The sequence below is a fragment of the Desarmillaria tabescens genome (assembly GCF_030435595.1).
Source record: "Desarmillaria tabescens strain CCBAS 213 chromosome Unknown EV420scaffold_23, whole genome shotgun sequence".
In the NCBI taxonomy this organism is placed as follows: Eukaryota; Fungi; Basidiomycota; class Agaricomycetes; order Agaricales; family Physalacriaceae; genus Desarmillaria; species Desarmillaria tabescens.
Window position 1 is genome coordinate 271,536 of NW_026848322.1, and position 20,558 is coordinate 292,093.

Below are 20,558 nucleotides of genomic sequence, written 5' to 3' on the forward strand. Positions count from 1 at the left end.
CGAGACCTGCACAAGCACGGCAGGTAGTCAACGTTAAGGTCTGAGTCCCAAGTTTGCTTAAAGTAGCAGGTCCATCCACAGCGAGACAGGCTTCAATTTGGAACTTTTATTCGTTAGGCTCGAATTTGTAGGGCTCTCCTGTTGCGGAACGCTTTTTACAATGCATGTATTGACAATGATCTGGACTCAGATCGGGAGCGAAGGTCACGTCGAACACATCTGCATGGTCTTTCCAGAATTCAGCTTTGCCGACAATTATTTAAGAATAAAGCATACCTGCACCTCCAGGAAGAAGGTACCGAATGTAGAAGTTCGAAAGGTCCCGGACATTCAATGAATCCAACGTCTCTTCAGCCAAAAGAGGTCTCCATCTCCCCGCAACATACAATTTAAATGGAGCGGACAATGTGCACCCTGCCTGAGGTTCCACGGCGAGACGTTTTTGGAGTACGTTCAGGACATCACGTACAGTGAAATCGTTGTCTACCCCTAGGAACGTAATATCAACACCGAACTTCAAATCTTCGTTTCTCGTCACTTACTAATGGGCAGAGTACGAGGAGAAAGGCCTTGGATAAAAATTGTATAACCTGCGCCATCACGTGCTTTCTCAGTACTGCCAGCAGGTTTGCGGACCGATACCGGGCCTAAAAAAGAGGAAGTTTCAGTATAAAGGACTCCAAGTTTACATGTACTATTTACCTCGGTAAAAACACAGTTGCGATATGAATATAACGCAACATAGAAGGTTAGTTCGTCGGTAGCAGCAGGTTCCTAAATTCGTGACCCTTGATTGCCCATTTCAAACAATGAACCTTACCAATGACTAGCAAAATTCCTGTGACGGTGAAAGCGACAATGGATAAGTTGCTTTCAACCATGTTTAGGGTTTGAGCGATGTCAAGATTGAGAGGATCGTCCATGAAAGTGTGGAGATGTCCTTCCGTTCTCTCTGGCTTATATATCTATTTGCGGCTTTTCCAGGAAGAACTTTTTCCATAAGGCTTTGTATTTTTTAAATTATTATTGAAAACCTATGTAGCCATTTTAGCTAAGAGGAAATCTGTTTTGTGCCGCTATTTTCGGTTTTTTGGGTACTGTCATCATAAAAGGCAGGGCTCCCTGCCGGTGACATCTTTGGTCTGTTGTAAACTTTTTTACTTTCATCATTTTCGAAAAAGCAATCATTTACGAGACTGTCCATCAAAGTTACGGAGAAGTACTTCCATTCTACGTATCGCGTGCAGCAAGCAATAGCCCTTTGAAATTCATGAAGGACTTCCACAACCTCTGTTCCGCAGCGCATCTTTATTTGGTCCTGACAAAGTTAGAGACCGGACCTCCCACTTTCTATAGTTCGTATTCCGACTTTCTTTGCGAAGTTCATTAAACATGCCCAATCAGTACTTGCCGCTGGGTAAGTTGCAGCTTTCCAGGTTCCTGTTTAAATTGAAACAAAAACCAGTTCCAGAAGAACTTATTAGACCTAGATTGGAGGTGCTATGGAGGATGGAAGGGGGTATGAGCGACATCGTTATGTGCGAAGAATTACAGAAGGTTTTCGATACGTCAAAGTACTCATTAGGGCAAGTTCAACTTTTTGACTGCTTCATATTATTCACATTGTTTGCTCAGCCTATCCAGCTTCAAAAGAATGAGGAAGCGCATGGGATTTTTAAGCACAAGGCAGCAAAGGCACACCATTGAAACGATCGCCGAACCTATGGAAGAGTTGAGGGAGTGTTTCCCGAAGGCAGGATTCTTTGAATTGAAGAAACATTTATGAATCGACCACAATCTACGCGTTTCTAGGTTCATCCTCCAGCTGTGACCACTGTTACGCCCTCACTAACATGGTGGGCAGAGAGACAATCAAGAAGTGGACTCATGCGAATGAGCCCGCGCTCGTCGCCAGACGACTTCGAAAGGGCATAGTGCGGAAAGTATTCTATTGTGCCGGTGTCAATGACCTTTGGTGCTTTGATCAACACAACAAGTGGAAATACCGATTTGGTCTCTGTCTTCACGCTGGTGTCGATCTGTTTACTGGGGTCATAAAATGGATGAAGATATGGTGGAATAATTTGAATCTGATTTTGATTTGCAAATATTACTTGGATGTCGTGGAAGATCTTGGATGTGAGTACAACAATGTCACCTTCGCATCTTAGAGCTCAGGAATTCTGCAGATGGCCTGCTTCTGACTCAAAGTGACGTCGGTAACGAAAATGGAAACGTAGCTCGGGCTCACACTTTCTTGCGACAATGGGCTGATCCGGAGTTATCTAATACCGTACAACACCGTTGGATGGCAGAGAAGAAGAATATCCCATCTGAGATAGTTTGGAGTGTACTCCGTGCAACTTTTAGCTTCGGCTATGAGGGTGTCCTCCAGTTTGGTGTGGAAGAAGGATGGTATGATCCGAAGGTCCCTTTGGAAGCGTTAGTCTCTCTTTTCTCGTGCATAGCAGCTCACATATCGGTCAGTTTGGTATTTCATTACATTTTTATTCCTTGGCTACAACACGAGCTGGATAAATACGTCCTCAAAAACAACACAACCAAAAAAAGACACAATCGAAAGGTAGCCCGTCCAAATGGCATCCCGTTGCTCATCGAGCAGGCCCCGGAGCAATTCGACGCTCAAGATTACAAGGTAGAGCTAAACAGATTCATCTCCAACAATTTGTGAAAGTCCATTTGTAGGTCACTTTCAGCCCTGATTCCATTCAGACCGCAAGGTGACTTTACGCACCAGCTGATCATCCTGTGTTGGAACTGGTCCCAGAATCATTTCGGCGATGTGCCGAGGTCTTTATGAACGAGCTTGGGAATCCCGAAATAAGACAAGACTGTGTCTGGGATATATATCTTGGACTGTTGGGCAAGTTTCGTGAGCATAACATCATCACCGTAGATGAATGGGATTTCTTCGTCGATAACAACTATGACGAAGAAACCCCAGAGGACGTGAATAACCCTTTGGTGCTAGGTATGTTCACTCACATTTTGTCATTCATTTGAAAGGTCTAATAAAGCGATAATCAGAGCCACGGAGGAGTGAAGAAGTTGAGAACAGTCGAGAATTAAGTGAACAATCGGGTGAGGAGGATTTTGAAATATCAGGAGAGGCGCCTAGGTTAGAGATGTCATTAGAGGACTTTTTGCAACATATGCAAGTATAGACTTCGGTATTTCGAAATACACATATAAGCATACAGACATCGAAAGGAAGACAATAACTATTCTTAAGTCAGAGAAGCCCCATTGCAAATCCAGTGAATCTGGATGAAATAAGACAACTAAAGAAAATTTCTAATGTATCTAAGACATGAACCGCAGTCTATCTTGCTCTTTGTAATGGTAGTGGAAGCAGAAAGGAACAGGCAGGCATAAAACCTGGGCGAATCGAAACATGCAGTGCAACCTTAAATCCTTCACGCCACCAGAATCTCCGGCCAGTGAAAAGGTGTGACTGCTAGATACCAGAGATAAAGTGGACTTCCGAACCGAGATGAAGATATTGCGGATGTCGTTCTGCAAGTGGGGCTATATAAGGCAAAAATGGCAACTCAAACCAAATGCATTGAAGACTTGAAACAACTGCGAACCTTGTCTAAGGGCCTACCGATTTATGGTCAACAATCTCAACGAAACCAGGTGAGTCCGGCGGAGCATCATCCTTGGGTTTTGTTCCTATGTAAGCCCTGCCATGCTTCTGAAAGTTCTAAGATCTGAGCAGTGTAAACATTCCCTGAAGGTGGTAATTTTTTCGCTTTCCCAGATCAGGGTGTTGTCAGTTAAAGTTGAATCTGACTGAAAAAAAGGGACAGATAACATCACTGATAGATAGCGCTCCATGGAGGAATTGTTTACCATGATTTTACAGTACCTCGATGGGTCTGACATGAATGTTTCCGCGAAGTGCAATAAATATATACCGCAGTCGTAAGAATTCGTTTGCTTTGGCACCTGTTCTATCAATAAGCTTCTTGCCTTATTCCGTTCTGACACTTACAGAGGCAGATCACGTGATGGGCTGCAGTCGTGTTCCGCACTCCTTTCTTGTCCAATGCTTCGAGAACAAGGTATTTGGTCAACGCTGTCAAGGTACCCCCATGTTTGGAGCCCAGCGAATCCAGTGTAAAAATCTGTGTTCTGAAATATGACTAGTCAAACAATGAATCTGATGTCATAAGCAAATACTCTTACACGTCATCGTCTTTAGCTTGTCGTGTTTCAGAATTACTCCTTTGTTCACCTTCAACGTCAGGTTTGAGTAACGTCTCATTCCCTGTTTCAGCAGGCAAAATCATACGCCCTGGATTGTAAACGATAGCAAGGTACCAATGGACGCTAGGGGAGATGGTCATGGTCAATCCTCTGAAACAGGCGTCAACTAAATACCCTTGGTGTATCGGTACGATCAAGTACGTCTTGGCAAAGATATCAATCTTTGATGTCCAACGGCATACATCGTCATAGTTTCTACAAACCTTTGAGCAAGTCCGAGGTACACGAATGAGAAAACGTCGTACTTTTTGAACTTTGGGTACCAAAAAGGACTAAAAACGTGAATCTCACTTGCGATTGCAGGATTATTTTCTTTTAATTTTTCGTGCGAGAGCCTGTAAAAAAATGTCGACACAAAAAAAGAACACCTTGATAGATACGTACAATAGTGCTAACTCTATAAGGTTATCGTTCAGATAGACACCTGGTTTCAAGTGATCAAGGTCACTTCGTCCGATATTTACACCACCGGTGGTCCCCCAAGGATAGACCAGCACTCTATAAAGAATCATTCACAAACTTTCTAAGAGATAGAAAAATACGAACAACTCATCAGGCTCATTTGTTCCAACTTCCAGCTCTATATCACCATGGGAACTGTCAGATAAAGACCCGCTGCTAAACAATGACTGAAAAATTAGTCTTTACATATGGGTGTAGAATTCTCACCGACTACGAGGCTTCTTAATTGGGTGATCCATTGAAATTGGAGTATCCTGCATGTCGTCAACTGAGTCGAAATGGTACTCCACGATAAGTGTCAACCAACCTCGGCCTTTCTCTTCAACGTTCGGCTGATGCCTGTATGAAAGTCTCTCAGTGACAGCAACTCCAAGTTAACCTTGGGGCGCGTATTGCGAAAGTCTGGTTCTTCATCGGTTGAATCATCAGATGATTCTGTTGTGCTTTCTTCGTCGCCTTCAGGAGATATACAAATGGTATGTGGCTTTGAAGGCTCTACAGCGGTCAATTAGTAGTGATAAATCGTTGCACGTTAGGACATACTCCAGGGCCTAAGACGATGTGCCTGCATCAAATATGAATTAGAAGTGAATTATAGACGTGTCGCAAAATGCTAGTGGGGGTTGAGACAAAAAGTGATGTAAGTTTAACGGGGAACGATGTCTTCTGATGGCCGAATAACGTGACATATATGAAATTAGCATAGCCAGGCGCAACGGAGTTTAAAATTGTTATCTTAGGAAGCAATATCGAGAATAAGAGAACATGCGTCATCAGCGCTTGGATCGGCTAGGCAACAAGGACCGAAGTTCGTGACCGGTGATCGCTTCACGGAACCATACATCACAGCTTCTTCACGCACAACGGAAAGCACTGGAACTAAATCCAATGTAGGTGAACGACAGCAGGCAAAGTGAAAGAAGAACTGCCAATTATTCACGCACCTTATAGCAACTAGAAACATCCCTTATATTGGCTACGGCAGGAAGACTGATGCAACGAATTCAGAATTTTTGGGAGACGACAATTGGAACCACAAGCCTTTAGAATGCGATGATGATAGATCAATGCTCCACAATCAGAGTCATGCAACAAGAAATTGCAAGATGAAGGTCTAGACTGGTATTCTGGACCACGATGCGGGGCAAAGTACGCTAAGACTACTGATGTTGTGATTCCATAGTATAATCTTACTGCCTAGTCTACTCGCACTTTTGTTCCCCATGTGTGAAGCCAGCGGCTCCCTCCAGAATGAGTGTCCGGTTGTCGGTAGGTGTTTGTGAAATGATGTCGATGTGCAGCCTGTAGCTCCAGATCTACTACAGGGCTTGATGGCTTCGTCTGTGTCCTTCTTGTCGTTGGGTTATCCCATACCATCATTCTTGGCGATTCAAGTTCATTCTCCTATGACATTCCATTCTGTCCTGACATGATAAGTGGCTGTGCCCCTCAATCGGGTCAAAATTTGAAATATCATACTCGAGCTCGATGCTCTGCTGACCAAATGAAAGAGCATCGAGGAGCCTTGCCGGAACTTGTCTCAAGGTCATGGAAAGAATGCATAAGGGACAGTAATAGGCTTGCACACGTCTACCTAGTGTGACCATGTCCGCTTCTGGACTATCAGCGATTCACCATTGATATATCCCAGTGAAAAGTCGGTCGAGGCGTTCTGAGCCAAATCAAGCCGGGAGGAAATGATGGATGTGCCCTCACTCCACTCGATGTGGTTACCAACTCAGATCGAGCTATTTCGAGCCTGGTATGTCATGGGTTTTCCATTAGGCTTCGTAGGGCTCGATCTCATTGCTATTATTATTTTATTATACTATTAATGTACATGAAATGATTCAAATCCTACGACGCTACGCCACGGCGTTGGTCTACGGTACCCTTCCCACTGCACCTACAGCTGGCTTCTGTCCTGCTTGGATGCTTCAATTGGGTTTCCTGGCCTGAAGATAGTATCAAAATAGAAAGCATTAGAAAATATTAAATCAGTACATATTGATAGGAATGACGATTCTATGGTTACTAAAAGAAGTGAGCGAAAACAATAGTAGCAAGTGCAACCTAGATTTAGCGAGCCCAGAAATATAAGCATGTATGAAGGAGGACGTACCGTGACCACACCCAAGTGATGCATAGATGGCATATAGGGCGACTGTACATCTTAAATATCGAAAAACAAGAGCACAACGAGACGTACCTCAGAGGCATCCAGATGTCCTGCTATTCAAACGAGATTCCCGAGGACGTATTGCTGCTGAGGGTGTCCGAACCAAGCGCATATATCCACCCTTTCATGGCAGTTTCAATCTGTAGAATTGTATCGCTAGGCTTCGCATCAGTTTGCCAGTAAGAGGCCAACATGAGGAGGCTATAGCAGTGAGAGTGTGAAGCCATATCCTGCGATAATACAGGATCCGGGTGTAGGGCGACAGTGAAGACGGCGAATAGGCTGGAAGGCGACGGGGATGGTGGTAGTAGAAAGGAAAGAGGCGTTCAGCACGTCACCGGACGACATTCACGTGTGCGGTCAGATCTACCGGCTCGACTTGGTCAATGTGGTTTGCACTCATGAAATTCGGCGTATTTCAGTTAATGATTGGATTCAGAGAAATTTGACTCCGGTATTCTTGTATGTGCTGAGTAGAAAGAGGTGTAGCTGTGGAGTTCAAAGCTTTCTTGTATACGCCGCTTGATCCGGCTCGACCACGCTACATGGTATTCTTTGCGGCTTGATTTGGCTTTTGAACCCTTTTCTCTGCTTCGAGTAGCTACAATAAATGAGGTCGATCTGACCCTGCTTCTCTAATGATTTATGCGTGAAAAGCGCACCGGTTTTGGCCCTGAATTGCTTGACAGGAAACTGAACTGAATCTATGAACTGCAAAATTGAGATCCATTAATGTCAATGAATATTCATGCGATGCCACTTTGTATAATTTGTACGCAACATCCACCAAAGTGGGGGAAGTCGAAGCCTACGAAATTTCGAAGCTGGGTGCTGACATTGATGTCACTCAGTAACATCCTTGTGGCATTTTTACTTGTCACCGGTCATGCCTTTAAGCTATCGACACACTAGAGAGATATGGTTTCTTTGTTCTCGGAAGAATCGGTCCGAGCCACCTTTTGCTGACTTCGAAAATGTATCACTAGCGGGTTGTTTTAAACTTTGAAAACGTGCGTAGAATGTCAATGTGATGTGCTAGTAGATAATTGGGCCACAGTGAGTTTTATGCAAGGTTAGTTCAACTCGTTCCTCTACACCTTAGGTGGACCTTCCCTGCAAGGTGTTCCAAGGACAGCGAGAATTTACATAAAGTGGAGTATGGGTCTTTGGGATTGTTTATATGGATTCTTGAGAGGAATGGATAAGAATTGATGAAAACGCTATGGGTGGACATTCTTGGTTGCACTTTTCCATCGATCGATAGTACAAGCCTCAAGGCATGTATGATATTGGTCAGCGCACTCACCCCCGGTCAGCAGTTACGGGTTGTAATCGTCTTATCCGCACATGTATCAATGAGAACATGCTTAACAAAGTCACAGAGCTCATAGCAATGCCCGTATGATTCTTACATGCTTGCTTCCTCGGTAAAAAAAAAAAAGACCCAAGGTGACCTACCGGCCAGTACTGGAAGACTGTAAGACTGTTGTATTGGTCGACTCTGCTATATACTGGAATTCAAGTTAAAGGTGCGCTTAGCTAATCCCAGTTTTGTATCTGTTTGTCTGTCTTTTGGTCGTTCTACAGGTTGCATTAGGAGTGACAGTCACAACTGTTCCATGGAAGACCTAAAGAAGCAGACGTTGACCCGGAACCTGGCGAAAAGAAGGCATTGCTTTGGGCACCAGGAATTTTATGAGAGTACCATATCCAATTATGGATTTGGGGTTTGAAAAGAATGTTAATTAATGAAAGGCACAGGAACATATCTATATACTGCAAGGAGTGGTGTCAGGGGTTCTGCGCATCACTCCATTTGAAATAGAGCGTACCAGTCTTGTATTCCATAGGAAAGGGAGGTAGCTGTAGCTTCTTGATGCGAGAAATGATTCCGAGTGAACGAATGATGGTGGGAATCACCGACGAAAGGTCGCATAGGGCAAGAAATCATTGAAAATAATATGATCTCGTATTGAGCTGGATGGCTTGAAAGAGACGGTACAGGGCTCAACCATGGAAGGCTCAGTGAACGGATAGCACTGCGATGAGGGAGTCACGGTGGTCGCTGGGCTTGTCGACGATCTAGGAGAACATTGGCCATGCTCACCTTCTGTGCATCGAGAAAATCATCAAAACAGGGACCAGTCTACTGTTCGAAATGAGCTGGATTTGCTACAGAAACGAGAAATTAGAAGTGGCGTACAGAACTGCAGTGAGCTCTGAGTCCGAGTCATGGCAGTTGATTGAAAGAGTGATGATGACAATCACTCTTTGTCCTTTACCACCATCATCTTCCTTGCTTATCGCATCTTCCAGCCTTGTCAAACCTTCTGTTGGCATGGCGCTCGAGTAGAATGCCGTGGGCAAAAGACGTCGAGGGTACTGTATCGTGGTGCACCTCTGATTTTTCTCTTTTTTGGTGGTGGGTGACATTGACCTCTGGTCTTTGCACGTTTTCATCTTGTGCTGCATGGATGGAAGGCATAGCTTTGAGTGGTGGGAGGGAAAGAAGACTGAGATAGGCGCCCACTGTGCATCTCCAGTGAAATCTGTGATATTAGATGCTGCCGAACTGCCGAATTTATATGCATCTATTGAGGCAGGTGGGAATAAGTTGTAAACAAACTGAAATTGCCCATATACCAGTACCAGTGCTGTTTTTAGATGATCCTTTTCTTCAGACCGCAGTCTGAGTAATTTATACCACCGTTACAGTGATTGAGATCGGGAAAAATGCAACTAGTAAATTTCAGTTCAACCAGTAGTATTCAAGGAGGACATGGCGGCGTTACTGCGGAAGTTTGCAAACTAAATATTAAAACAAAAGACTGTTCTGAGCTTCGACGACAAAGTCATTGTTGTGATCATCCAAGTCCTGATACAAGTAGTTCTGCCCAGTAAAGTACAGGAGCTATCAGAATGATCATTGTACACCATAGCATCGATGTGTCCTCAGATACCATCAGACTTGGTTGCCGTTGCTAGACATTTCCACTTCCTCAGGAAGAGCTTCTCTAGGATGGTGCTGCTTGGCCTAACACAATAGATGGGGCAGTGACTTCATTTTAGACCAAGCACTTTTCATTGTCTCCGCGAACTGGTCGCACGTTGAGAATTGTGCCAGACCCACAGGTATCTGTTTTGAGTTCTACACAATTTCGTTCGATGACAGCTTTGAGATATGCAACATGCTGGGGTATCTTGCAGCGAAGATAGGGTATGAGATCAGGAAAGTCCACCTCTTGAAGACTCTGCAAACATCAAGGCCAAACAGGGTCATTGTGGTGTAGGAGTGCGAGTTGATTAAGTGCGAGGATGTTATCCTGAGTAATTAGAACAGCGCAAGCTGTGTGAAGCGACCCTGGTTCATAGAGGTATTCCAAAGATCTCTGGCATATCTGAGGATCCAATTTCCCGGACGACAGCCCAGCGACAAAGGCATCAATGACTTCTGATGGACCTCAGGTAGTGGTGGAGAGGACAGTGTTGTAGTTCTCAGTGAAGGAGCCGAAGAACCGCTTGTCAACAAAATGAACAAAGGTCGCATTCATGGTAGATGAACACCCAAATAGAAGAATGACGAATTCGGCTGCTTCTGTGGTGAGAGTGTATGGAGCGTATGAAAACCATGTATCATCCTGGAAAGCAATGGCCGCGAATCTGGCAGCCAACTCGGCAGAAATTTTGTATTCTGGAGGGTGAGGAGATATGCAGTTGAGAACTCAAGAGAAGGTGAGCAAAATGATACGCCAATCTTCAACGAACATTGAATCACCACCAACGCCGCACTCATCTGATAATACCAACAGTTCTATGTACCGTGATGACAGCGGTGTCTTGTATGGGCATGAGGGGTATATGATAGACAGGAAGTTGGTGATGAAATATGCAGTGAAGGATATGAATATGATAGACCTGACGACAGATGCAATCGACACTTGGAGGCTGGAGCAGAACTAGAAAAATAACTAGACCAAAAAGACACAGAGTGATGCACTCATCAGGATAGGTAGTAGTCCAATAATGAAAGCCACGTGTTAGCGACCGATTACACAAACAAGATCAAACAACTAAGTGTGACTCACACTTCGGTCAGGCACTTTATGTTGCTTGCAGGTTTGTGTGCAGGGAGCTTCCGCTTAGTTTAGCGAGAGTGAGTTCAGACTAAGTTATCAGGTGAATAAACTTTAGTTCGAGACTGAGGTTTAAGACCTACAGTTGAGCTACTTAAATACAGTTTGGGTCGTGCTAAATATACTACAAGAGTCTGCAACAGTGCGGTAAACACACTAAACCCTCATGGGGAATGCGATCAAGTCCGGAGAATTAGCATAGTAGGATTACGAGAGAGAGCCGATAAGATAAGATAGAGCGTGAAATCATAATATTACCCCCCTGTTAAGGCAGTCGTCCCGACTGCGACGTTACTTGGTTTTGGAAGGTATGCTCCTACGAGAGAGGGCGTGTTTGGTTTTACCAGGTATTCTTGGATTGCCTGTACCAATGGGTGGTCGACTTCTGACTCCGTTACAGATTCGTGTTCGGACCAGGAATCTGATTCGTCTTCATCTTCCCACCATTCCGTGGGAGGTCGGGTGATGAATGAGACTTGTTCAAAGTCTTCAATTGCCTCCCTTGCGTTGTCCAACTCTTGTTCATCTACCCAAGAGTTTTCCTCCCTCGAGTATCCCTTCCATTTGATGAGATACTCCGTTTTGGTGCGTCGCCGTCATCCTCTACCCGTGGTTCGTTCTCTTCGATCCACGATTTCCTCTACTTCGTATTGTTCTTGTCCATCTATGAGATCCGGTGGTGGAGCGATGGGTTGTATTTGAATTGGAAACTCCGGCGGGTAATAAGGGGTGAGGAGGTTTTCATTAAAGCGGTCATGAATTTTCCACGAGGTGGGGAGGCATAGCTTGTATGCGGAGGCACCATGTTTGGATATTACCTCGAACGGTCCGACTCGCTTGTCTCCTAGCTTCTTCATTGGTCGGGGAAGATGTAGGTTGGTGGAGTCTAACCATACTTTGTCTCCTGGTTGATACTCCACTGCCGGTCGTTGGTGTTTATCGTACTGCCTCTTCATGGTTTCTGCTGCCTTCTCTAGTGCCTTGGTGGTTTGTTCATGTACCTTTTGGATGTCTGCTACGAATTCTCTAGCCACAGGGTTGGTCCCTTCTTTTACCATCAACGGAGCGAGGTGTGGTTTTTGCCCATGATTGATTTCGAATGGTGAATATCCGGTCGCCGAATGCTTTCGGTTATTATGTTGGAAAGCCACGAGCAGAAGCCATTCGCTCCAGTCACTTTGCCGGTGATTGATAAAGATTCAGAGATATTTTTCAATCTCCTGGTTGGCCCTTTCTGTTTGTCCATTGGTCTGAGGATGATAGGCGGTGGACGGGTTTCCCTGTATGTGTAGCATTTCGTAGAGTTCCTTCATGAATTTGGACACAAACTGTGGTCCTTGGTCAGAGATCACCTTTTGAGGCATTCCGTGTTTGGCCCATACGTGATCTCTGAGGATTTTGGCCCACCCTGCCGAGGTTAGCTCCGTGGAGCATGGTACTGGAATGACTTCTTTGGAAAACCGATCTATGATTACTAGGATGGCATTGTACCCATTGGAGTCGGGTAGTTCACCTATCATGTCGACTGTGATGTGTTCCCATGGTTGAGAGGGTACGGCATGAGGATGCAGTGGTGCCCTTTTTCGTTGTGTGCTTGTCTTGGTACATTGACAGGCTTCACAGCCTTTCACATACCGTTCTACATCGTTTTTGAGCTTTGGCCACCAGTACTCCCGTTGCATGAGTTCCTTGGTTTTCTCGATTCCAGGATGCCCGGCTGTGATGTGGTCGTGATGAATGGCAATCAACTCTCCTCGTAGTTTGGCATCTCGAGGAACGTATAGCCGTCCATTGTAATGCATCAGGCCTTCCCTTTGGGTGATTCCTCTGGGGTGGTGGAGAGACGCTTCTATCCCCTTATCCCACCTGGTTGTGTCTCGTAACGCCGTTCGTATTTTCTTGTGTATCTCCTCCTCCTCCAGCATAAGGAGGGCCCAGAACATTTCCGGTTTTAGGACCACCATCTCTTCGTTGTCGTCACTCCCCTGGTTGTGGTCTGCTCTTCGGGATAACAAGTCTGCCTTTTTGTTGGAGGTTCCCGGTTTGTGATGTAAGGTGAAGTGATATTCCGCTAGCTCTGTTACCCATTGAGCTTGACGGCGATTGAGCTTTTGGGGTTTTCGGAAATACTGTAGGTTTTGATGGTCTGTCCATACCTCAAAGTCCTGGTGAGCTCCCATGAGGTAATGCCTCCAGTCCTCGAGAGCGAGCATAATGGCTAGGAGCTCCTTGTCATATATTTTGTAGTTCCGCTCTGTTGTGGTCAACGCTTTGGATAGGAAGGCTACCGGTCTCCACCTTCCTTCCTGTTCCTGCGATAAAACCGCCCCTATGGCCCCTTCGCTTGCGTCTGCCTCTACACGGTACTTTCCAGTTCGATTTGGTATCACTAGTACCACCTCTTCTGCTATTTTCCTCTTTATCTCCTTGAACGCGTTTTCTTGGGCCGTCCCCCATTTCCAATCTGCCTTCCCGGTGAGTTGAGTCAAAGGTCGCACATGCTTGCTATAGTCCCAGATGAATCTTCGATAAAAGTTGGTGAAGCCTAAGAACGATTGGAGTTCCCGTTTTTTGGTGGGTTGTGGCCACTCTGTGATCCCTTTTACTTTCACAGGGTCCATGCGAATGGAGCCTTGGCTGATGATCACCCCGAGGTATTCGGTCTCCTCCACTTCGAATTCGCACTTCTCCACTTTTAGGAATAACTTGTTGGCTCACAGTATTGCCAGTACTTCCTGTACCACCTCGCGGTGCTTTTCCTTGTCTTTGGTGGTGATGAGGATATCATCCAGGTATACCGTTATGTCTCCTCTTGCGATTTGTTCTTTAAACAGGTCGTTCATCATCCATTGGAATGTCGCGGGAGAGTTGGTTAACCCAAAGAACATCACCAAGGGTTCGAACAATCCTTGGTTGGTTCTGAAGGCCGCTTTCCACTCATCTCCTTGTTTTATGCGCACATTGTTGTATCCCCACCGTACGTCAAGCTTGGTGAAATATTTGGCATCCTTGAGTTGATCCATCAGTTCTCCGATGAGTGGAAGAGGGTATCGGTTCTTGATGGTCATCTCGTTTAGTTTGCGGTAGTCTTGTACGGGTCGAAGCTTTCCATCCTTTTTCTTAACGAAGAAGAAGGGTGAAGCCATTGGGGATTTGGAAGGTCTGATCCTTCCTGATTCTAGGTTTTCGTCAAGGAATTTGTCTAGTTCTTCTTGTTCTGCTGGATTGAGGGGGTAGACTTTGCAGTCTAGGCTCGCGTTCGTGTTGGGAATTAGTTCGATGGCATGGTCCCATGGTTTCCATGGTGGCAACTCGTCAAAGTTCTCTTTTGCAAACACGTCTCGGTATTCCCGGTATGGTCCCGGTACTATTTCCTCAAACGTTTTTGCTTCCTTGGCCTGATTGGCTTTGGCGGCTAGCTCATTTGCCTTGCTTCCCATGGCTCGAACGTGCAAGGCTTCTTCGAAATCAATGATTAAGATGGTGTCTCCCTCCTCTACTTCCGTTCCCCAGTGTTGTTCAGGATCTTCGTCTGGCAGCAGGAATGGTATTTTGCGGCACGAGCATCGTACCAAGGACACGGCGCCCATTTTCCAGTCAATGATCGGGTTATGTCGTTTAAGCCAGTCATGACCAAGGAACATTGGCACGTTTCCTAGGTCTATGACTGCGAGGTCCAGTTTTTCATGGTGATCTCCGATGGTCATTCGGAGTTCTACTACCTCGGTTATGTCTCCTCCTTTATTTCAGCTTCCGTCCGTGTTGTAGACAGCTTGTGCCTTAGCCAGTTTTACTGTGTTGAGTTGGTGTTCTTGTACGAAGGACCGGTTTATGCAGCTGCCGGTGCATCCGCTGTCCACCAAGGTGTCTACCGCTCGGATTTGGCTAGTGTCTAGCATTTCGAGTTGTACTCGGACATTGACGCTCCTTCCTCTTCCTCCTCGAATGTATTGGGGTGGGATGCGCAAATCTTCCATGTTTTGTAAACACTGCTCCCGTTGTTGGTACGCCTCTCGAGGGGATCTGATTAGGTCTAGGACCAGGTCTTCGTCTACCTCTATCAGGCGTCTGGGGTGTACCCACATGCGAAGGGTTGCGAGTTTCCCTTCCATGGTTTTTTCCTGCCTCATTTTCCTTCTAACCCATTCTGCGCTGTGTGGTTTTAACCACCCTCGATCCCACTTGTCATTGTAATACTCTTCCTCTAGTTTGGTTACTTCATAATCCTCCGGGTACTCCTCAGTGTGTATCACCGGGTCTTCCCCTTTTGCTTTCTTGAGGCTTTGTTGGTAACTGTAGTCGTCTTCCTCATTGGGTATCTCTTCAAGGGAAACAGTATTTTTATTTGGCATAGGAGAAACACATAATGGGCCCACCAACCCGCCCACCGAGGAACACAAGCCCTCGGTGCCATTATGTGTTAGTGATGAGGGAGGTAAACGCACCGTTATGGTTGGGATGGGGTCCCCGGTCATCTTGACTGTTCTTTGCGGGGCAGCGGTTTTGTTGTTGGGGATTCACGTTCCCTCTTGCAGCTCCATTCCACAATGAGGGCAGCCGGTCACTCGTGGCTGGCACGTACATTCCACCCCCGAGTGGGGTTCTTCACTGCTCACTGTGGGCTCGGCCGCTCTTCCTCTGTTCCCCGCACTGTCATCTGCCCTCGATGGAGTGATGTTGATCCCGGGTTTCCCACCACCTTTCACCGTACTAACGGTTTGCGCTGTTTTACCAGCACCAGTGGCCAAGGAGCTTGAGTGGGGTTCTTCTTCGAGCACGGTGGAAATCCCCTGTACATCGTTCCTTTTATGCGACTTGTTAATTTCATTTTGTGAATGCGTGAAAATAGATGTATTGTTCAGAGATACACTAGATGAAATTAAGTCCTTAGCCAATGCGCATTTGTCGCTTATGCCGCCGGCTCGTCTTTTACCTCCTCGATCTTCGATGTGGAAGCCTCCTGCTCTTTGTCTCTTAGTACTTGTTGATACATGGCCCGGACTTCTGCGCGGGAGAACTTGGGTTGGTGCTTGACAAGCCAAGTGCTTTCGTCCTTTGGGCACTTGTTGTCTTGCTTGCGATGCCCCTTGTGACCACAGCGGAAACAACGCCCTTCCTTTCGAAGGCGGTCTATTTCCATCGGCTGCCCCTGGCCCCCGTATGTGGTGCCAGTACTGGTCTTCTTGTCGTTCTGGGCATTTCCCGAGTTCCCCGTCTTCCCTTTATTCTGTTGTCCCTGGTTCCCCGGCACCTTCCCTGCGTCTTCTGCTAGTCCCACGCGATAGTTATAGTCCATTTGTTCCACCCGGAACTTCCATTCGGTATAGGTGCATGGCAACGCGGTGCCTGTAGCGTGTATAGCTGCCTTTATGTTTTTCCGGATGGCCGGCTTTAGGATCTCGATCATGTACTCTTCATTGTGGCGTTTCCTTGCTTCTCGGGCTAGCCTTTCGAAGTCCCGGAAGAATTCTTTCGCCGATTTGTACGTGTTTTGTCGCAGACGCTTGAACTCTTGTAGTTTGAGTTCTACTTCTGCGTCGGTGCGGAACTGGTCCTCGACGATCTGTTTGAATACATGATAGGCCAGATATCGCAAGTGGTCGCAAGTGGGATCGTAGTAGTCATCCCTAGCATCATTCCACCAATGTAAGGCTTTTCCTGTAAACCGGAACGTGCAGAATACAATTCTGCTCGGGCTTTGGCCATGTGTGTTCATGGTGAACTGCTGTGGGAATACCGCGAAATAGTCTTCGCATTGGTTGAAAAATCTGTCTACGTCATTCGATGCCCCTGAGAATTTCTCCGGTGGTTCAGCCAACTGGGGTTTTACTTGTCCCCATGGGTTGGTGTTCGCCGTTCCGACTAGGAACGGTGGGGGCGTGGTCGGTGGTTGTACTGGGTTGGCAGGGGATAGGGATGGCTGTGGGTCATGGGAGGGATCATAAGGCTGGGTTGTGATGTGGAGATACTGGGGGCACGGGTCCTGCCGGTGCTGGTCTTGCTACCGGTATAGGTGCTGCTGCGGCCACGCTTCCAGGTGTTCCTGCCGCCGTGAATAGCCGGCTAGGGTCAACGTACCCTGTCCTTCTGAGGATTGATAGGTGACTAAGGTCCACCGTTTCCTCGCTTTCCGTTTCCGACGGTGCTGGTACTTTGTACCATTCTCCTGAGTCGGTGTAGTCGTCTGGGTGCACTTGGTTCCATAGAAGGTTTGTGTGGAAGATGGTCTCCCGATATAGTACCTGGCTTCCAATGTGATTGTTTTTGTTGTTCTGGAAATGGCGGCCTTGCAGGGATCCGTTCCACGAAATCTCTCTTGGCAGCTTCTTTTCTGTCCAGTGCAACATTTCCAAATATGTCATATTGACTAGCTCGGCCTCAGTAGGCTCCCGAGCTAGATCCTTCCACGAACTCTGGTATGATGTCTTTGTCTCCATACTCCCCTGCCTGGTGTAACTGCTCCAAATCGAAGGCAGCCCGATTCCAGGGTTCTCGTAGATTTCGCCTTCTTCTAAGTCTGATGGGTCAGACTCGCTCGAAAGGCTCCTCGCTTCCTGTAACAATTCTGTTCCAGTTTCTGATAATTTGGGCCCACTCGTTGACCCTGAGAACGACTTGATCGAAGTCTGGCCTTCGGGGTCGGTCCCATACCCAGGGGGCAATGAATGGGACGGGGGCTGCGAGGGGGTGTTTGGGCACGAGTGGGTAGATGGCAAAGGGGACGACGGAGGAAGGGGGTTCGATTCCTTCAAACATGAGCCATGCATCGGCATAGTCCTGTATTTGTCTGCATACATCGCAGCTGGCGTCGGCGTCGTACGTGGGCTCGCATTGGTCGAGCTCGAATAGTTGCTTCCCCGGCCCTATCGTTGATGATGATTGGGGTGTTGGGACGCGTGACGAGGTTGAGGTAGCTTCCCTCATCAGTCTGAGGAATCGTCACGGGCGTAGTAGTAGCCCCAGGTCTCCCCTTGTGAGTCCAGCCTTGGGGGAGACCAGTTGTTGCGTGGCCCTGGGAGCTCGTCACTGCTACTGTCCTCCTCTGTGCCACTGCTTTCTTCATCTGAACTGCTTCTAGTTCCATTTTCAGCCGTTCCTCTTTCTCCCAGATGATATCTAAGCCCTCTTTGATAGAGGCGCTGTCCGTCTGTATCATATCCAGGGTTGGCGGCTGAGTTCTCGGTTGAAGTGGGGGAAGGGGCGTTCCAGGGGTCACTTCCTTCACTTTCCCCTTCACTTTCTTCCTCAGTAATGGGAGAGAGAACACGCTCGTCCATCCCCCTTTCGTAGACTCCTCGCTCTTCTTCTTCTTCAATGACTGGGCCTCTTTGTGCAGGCCATCCTTCCACTTCAGAGTTGGAGTCTGTGTCCTCTGTGATGATGTCATCATCGGTGATGAAGATGAATCGGTAAATGACGTTGTCTGGAGGGGCGTAGTCGGGGGGGGGGGTGTTTCCGGTCGTCTAGCCTCCTGGTTGGGGGCTTCAACGGGGATAGCTTCTTCGGGGACGAGCCCCTCTCTTCTTCGGTATTCGTATCCATATAGGAACGTAAGATAGGCTATGGCGATGAAGCCTTGTAGCCCTATGAAGTCAGCGATGGTTTGTTCGATAGGGTTCATTCGTTTGTCTTCATCAATGCTGGCGTTGGTGAAGAGAGAGAAAGTCTCGAACTAATTGTTAGTGACCGATTACACAAACAAGATCAAACAACTAAGTGTGACTCGCACTTCGGTCAGGCACTTTATGTTGCTTGCAGGTTTGTGTGCAGGGAGCTTCCGCTTAGTTTAGCGAGAGTGAGTTCAGACTAAGTTATCGGGTGAATAAACTTTAGTTCGAGACTGAGGTTTAAGACCTACAGTTGAGCTACTTAAATACAGTTTGGGTCATGCTAAATATACTACAAGAGTCTGCAACAGTGCGGTAAACACACTAAACCCTCATGGGGAATGCGATCAAGTCCGGAGAATTAGCATAGTAGGATTACGAGAGAGAGCCGATAAGATAAGATAGAGCACGAAATCGTAATACCACGTGCCACTTCTGCAGCACCATGTATCAAAAATAACGCACACGGCATCTGTTTTGAAGTGTGCCCGATGTTACTGCCATGTATTGATGGACCCATTGTTTCGTCAGGACAGCGAAGAGTGCAGTAGTCAGGCTGAATGAGAGACTTGTGAACCACAGTCCATTGATCAATGAATCGGATGTTGTAGGATGAAAATCTAAGAATAGAGTGAGGCCTGAACAAAGGATGTCATTCACGAGGGAACCATTGGCTGCCACATGCTGGATATCGATAAGCTCAAACAGTAGCGATGCTGTGACTTGATCATAGTCAACTTGAAGGCTCTGGGACGTCTGTGCGACAAATGTAGTAACCACAGCAGAGAAAAGACCAGCCTATCCATTCGTTAACAAAGGGAAATTAGATTTACTACTATTCATACTCACGAAAGCTAGCAAAATGTCCAATCCATCCCTCCATCCCTCCACCATCTCAATGTCAAACCCAGTGCACTCTTCAAGGTATGTCCTCCATACCCTGGCAGCAGGACCCAGTTCTTCATATTGCTTGTCTTCGAGGAATTTCTGTTCGTAGTCGAATGGATCATTCCCTTGATTTTCAATGAGTTTCACGATGCTAAAGCAGCAATTAATAACACACACCTTTAACTAAATATTTACGCATTTTCATGCCCATCAGTCCTCTACTAGATTTTCTTCTGCAGGACAAGTAGTAGGTCGAATTCTCGACTTCAGGCCCCTCATCATTGTCGGGTTGAGTTTTCCCTTCAGCAGGCTTCTTCTGACTTGCATCGTCGGATATGGCAAAGGAAGGCATGACCACAGAAGATAGTGTTATCAGGCAAGCACTGCCAGTACTGCATGATGAAGGCTGTTGAAGGAAGCTTCAGAGAACTCGGTCTGGAGTTCCGCTGTTTTCTTGACTACATCTAGGATTAAATATTCAGCAGTAAATTGCTTTTCAACTTGGATGACACGGCACATAGTCTCTGTGACACCTCAGTTGGTCGTTGGATGTCACAGTGAAGAGCGGCATGTCTGGAAGAGCCCTGCTTGGAAATATTGGTGAGTGGTTTGGAAGAGACAGTACAGGGCTCGACCATGGAAGGCTCGGGAAATGGATAGCGCTGTGACAAGGGAGTTGTGGTGGTCGCTGAGCTCGTCGATGATGTGCTCAATGAACTCTAGGAGAACATCGGCCATTGTCACCTTCTGTGCATTGAGAAAATCATCGAAACAGTAATCAACCTACTGTTCGAAATGTGTTGCTACAGAAATGAGATTAGAAGGTGCGTACAGAACTGCAGTGAACCCGGAGTCGTGGTGGTCGATTGAAAGAGCTGTGGCGGACATCGCAGACCCTTTGTCCGTTACCACCGTGCTCTTCCTCGCTCACCACATCATCAACTCTTTTGTCGGCACTTGATACTCGAGCAGGATGCTGGGTGAAAGACGTTGAGG

General features: G+C 46.7%; 2 protein-coding genes across 2 annotated transcripts; one reads left to right on the forward strand and one right to left on the reverse strand.

The window, feature by feature from the left end:
- Positions 1-1,392: 1,392 nt before the first annotated feature.
- Positions 1,393-3,185, forward strand: EV420DRAFT_1480952 (uncharacterized protein; the record flags this gene model as incomplete). Its single annotated transcript, XM_060469727.1, has 9 exons — positions 1,393-1,417; positions 1,466-1,574; positions 1,636-1,742; positions 1,813-2,139; positions 2,190-2,442; positions 2,488-2,656; positions 2,696-2,702; positions 2,759-2,992; positions 3,049-3,185. The coding sequence occupies 9 exons, from the start codon at positions 1,393-1,395 to the stop codon at positions 3,183-3,185; spliced, it is 1,368 nt and encodes a 455-aa protein (XP_060329393.1).
- Positions 3,186-19,124: 15,939 nt separating this feature from the next.
- On the reverse strand, positions 19,125-19,673 carry EV420DRAFT_1272044 (uncharacterized protein; the record flags this gene model as incomplete). Its single annotated transcript, XM_060467676.1, has 2 exons — positions 19,125-19,472; positions 19,524-19,673. Coding segments are annotated over 2 exons (498 nt in total), but the record flags the coding sequence as incomplete, so codon positions are not given.
- Between the last annotated feature and the right edge of the window lie 885 nt (positions 19,674-20,558).